Source organism: Gopherus evgoodei, unplaced genomic scaffold (genome assembly GCF_007399415.2).
Source record: "Gopherus evgoodei ecotype Sinaloan lineage unplaced genomic scaffold, rGopEvg1_v1.p scaffold_70_arrow_ctg1, whole genome shotgun sequence".
NCBI lineage: Eukaryota > Metazoa > Chordata > Testudines > Testudinidae > Gopherus > Gopherus evgoodei.
Window position 1 is genome coordinate 103,534 of NW_022060091.1, and position 2,143 is coordinate 105,676.

A 2,143-nucleotide genomic window follows, 5' to 3' on the forward strand; every position below is an offset into this window, starting at 1 on the left:
TTCTTCATGAGAGGCACCACAGAATACAAAAACAGTCACCATGAGATCTAGACCTAAGACTGAGCTGGAGGTGTGTTTAACATAGGCAAAACTAGAAGTGCAAACATACATGGAGACCACAATGAGGTCAGGGAGGCAGGTGGAGAAAGCTTTAGGGCAGCCCTGCTCAAAGGGAATTCTCAGAACTGTTTTGAGGATCAGAATATAAGACACAATTTTATATATATTAAAAATAGCAGTTTAAGGCAAAGTACACACTAAAGGCAATAGCCCCAATTTCTCTGAGATATGAGTCATAGGAGGCAAGTTTGAGGAGCTGGAGGGTTTCACAGAAGAACTGCTCCCTCTCATTGTCTCCACAGAAGATTATTGCAAACGTGTTTCCACTGTGCAGTGCAGAATTGAGAACTCCACCGATCCAGATACTGGTTGCCATTTGGACACAAGCTCTCCTGTTCATCATTGACTTGTAGTGCAGTGGTTGGCAGATGGCAATGTACCAGTCATACGCCATGATGATTAGTAAGGGAGGCTCAGCTGTAACAAAGAAAAGGAAGAAAAAGACTTGGATGATGCATCCGTAATATGAAATGACCTTGGTGCTCATGAGGGAATTGGCCATGGATTCGGGGTCGACAATGGAGATGCAGCCAAGGTCTAGGATGGACAGATTCATCAGGAAGAAATACATGGGGGCATGAAGATGGTGGTCGAGGGCTATGGCTTTGATGAGAACATTCCCAGTCAGGGCTATCGGGTAAATCCCTAGAAACACCATGAAATGCAAAATCTGCAGCTCCCGAATGTCAGAGAATCCCAAGAGAAGGAACTCGGTCACGGTGATTTGGTTGGACATTTTCTTCCTCAGTACATCATGTGATGATTGTGAAGGGAAGGACAAGGGCAATGGCCAGGGTTCGGCTGCAGTCAGTATAGGCCTCGCTGGAGCCCTAGGCATAACTAACAGTATGAACCAAGGGCTGCAAATAAAAAGAGATGAAATAGAATGTATGGCTTTGAAATTATCATATTATTGGACAATATTTGCATTCCCTAGGCTTTCTTAAAGCTCAGTTTCCAATCATGCATGGTCAGAAATTTTCTACTTAAATTGTTTTCAAAGGAAAATTATGTTTTCAATTAATCAAATTTTCATAGCTGAGACTTTCTATATATACACATAGGAAAACTGAAAACTCATATTTTTGCTTGGATCTAGGCAGAAAAAAATTAGGTTTGCTGTAAAAAATGTTTGTTTCTGACTTGTCGAAACATGAAAAATTGCAGATTTTTGGGGAATCTATGAAAACCCAATTTTTTTTGATAGAAAAAAAAATGCTGATAGGCTCTAGATGGTTGATTGACTTGATAGCAAAAGTCTTAAGGAGTTCCAAACATAATTCAAATATATGTTCTTAAATTAGTCCTGTATATTAATGTTCTAACATATTTAATTGAAATGGTAAACTTACTCTGCTGGTCTTTGTGGAATTTTTCCCAGCTTGCCATGCATTTGAGCCTCCAGTGTTAGGAATCATCAGTCATATCTATCTATCTGTCTTTCTAGCTAACTATCTATGCACCCACTGCAAGGATTGTTTGGTTATCCCTCTCTCTCATGCCCTCATCACTGTATTATCCAGCAGCTGCTGTTGTGCCCCTTTGCTGGATGTCCGGAGTTGCTGGGTCTCTGCAGTTCCTAGCTGTAAATAACCTAGTCCCAGATTTGGACCTTAGCATCCAAAATATGGGGGTTAGCATGAAAACCTCCAAGCTTAGTTACCAGCTTGGACCTGGTACTGCTGCCACCACCCAAAAAATTAGAGTGTTTTGGGGCACTCTGGTCCCCACAAAAACCTTCCCTGGGGACCCCAAGATCCAAATCCCTTGAGTCTCACAACAAAGGGAAATAAATCTTTTCCCTTCCCCCGTCCAGGTGCTCCTGGAGAGATACACAGAAGCAACCTCCGTGAATCTAAGCAGAGGGAGTCCATCCTCTCTAATTCCAGTCCTGGAAACAAAAGCACTTCCCTCTTCACCCAGAGGGAATACAAAGTCAAGCTAGTAAATCTAACATACACAGATCTCCCCCTGACTTCTTCCTCCCACCAATTCCCTGGTGAGCTGCAGACCCAATTCCCTG

The 2,143-nt window shown here is 42.4% G+C and overlaps 1 protein-coding gene across 1 annotated transcript; it reads right to left on the reverse strand.

Moving 5' to 3' along the window:
* Positions 1-226: 226 nt before the first annotated feature.
* On the reverse strand, positions 227-856 carry LOC115643759 (olfactory receptor 14A16-like). The gene has a single exon (XM_030547745.1). The coding sequence runs from the start codon at positions 854-856 to the stop codon at positions 227-229; it is 630 nt and encodes a 209-aa protein (XP_030403605.1).
* Positions 857-2,143: the final 1,287 nt, after the last annotated feature.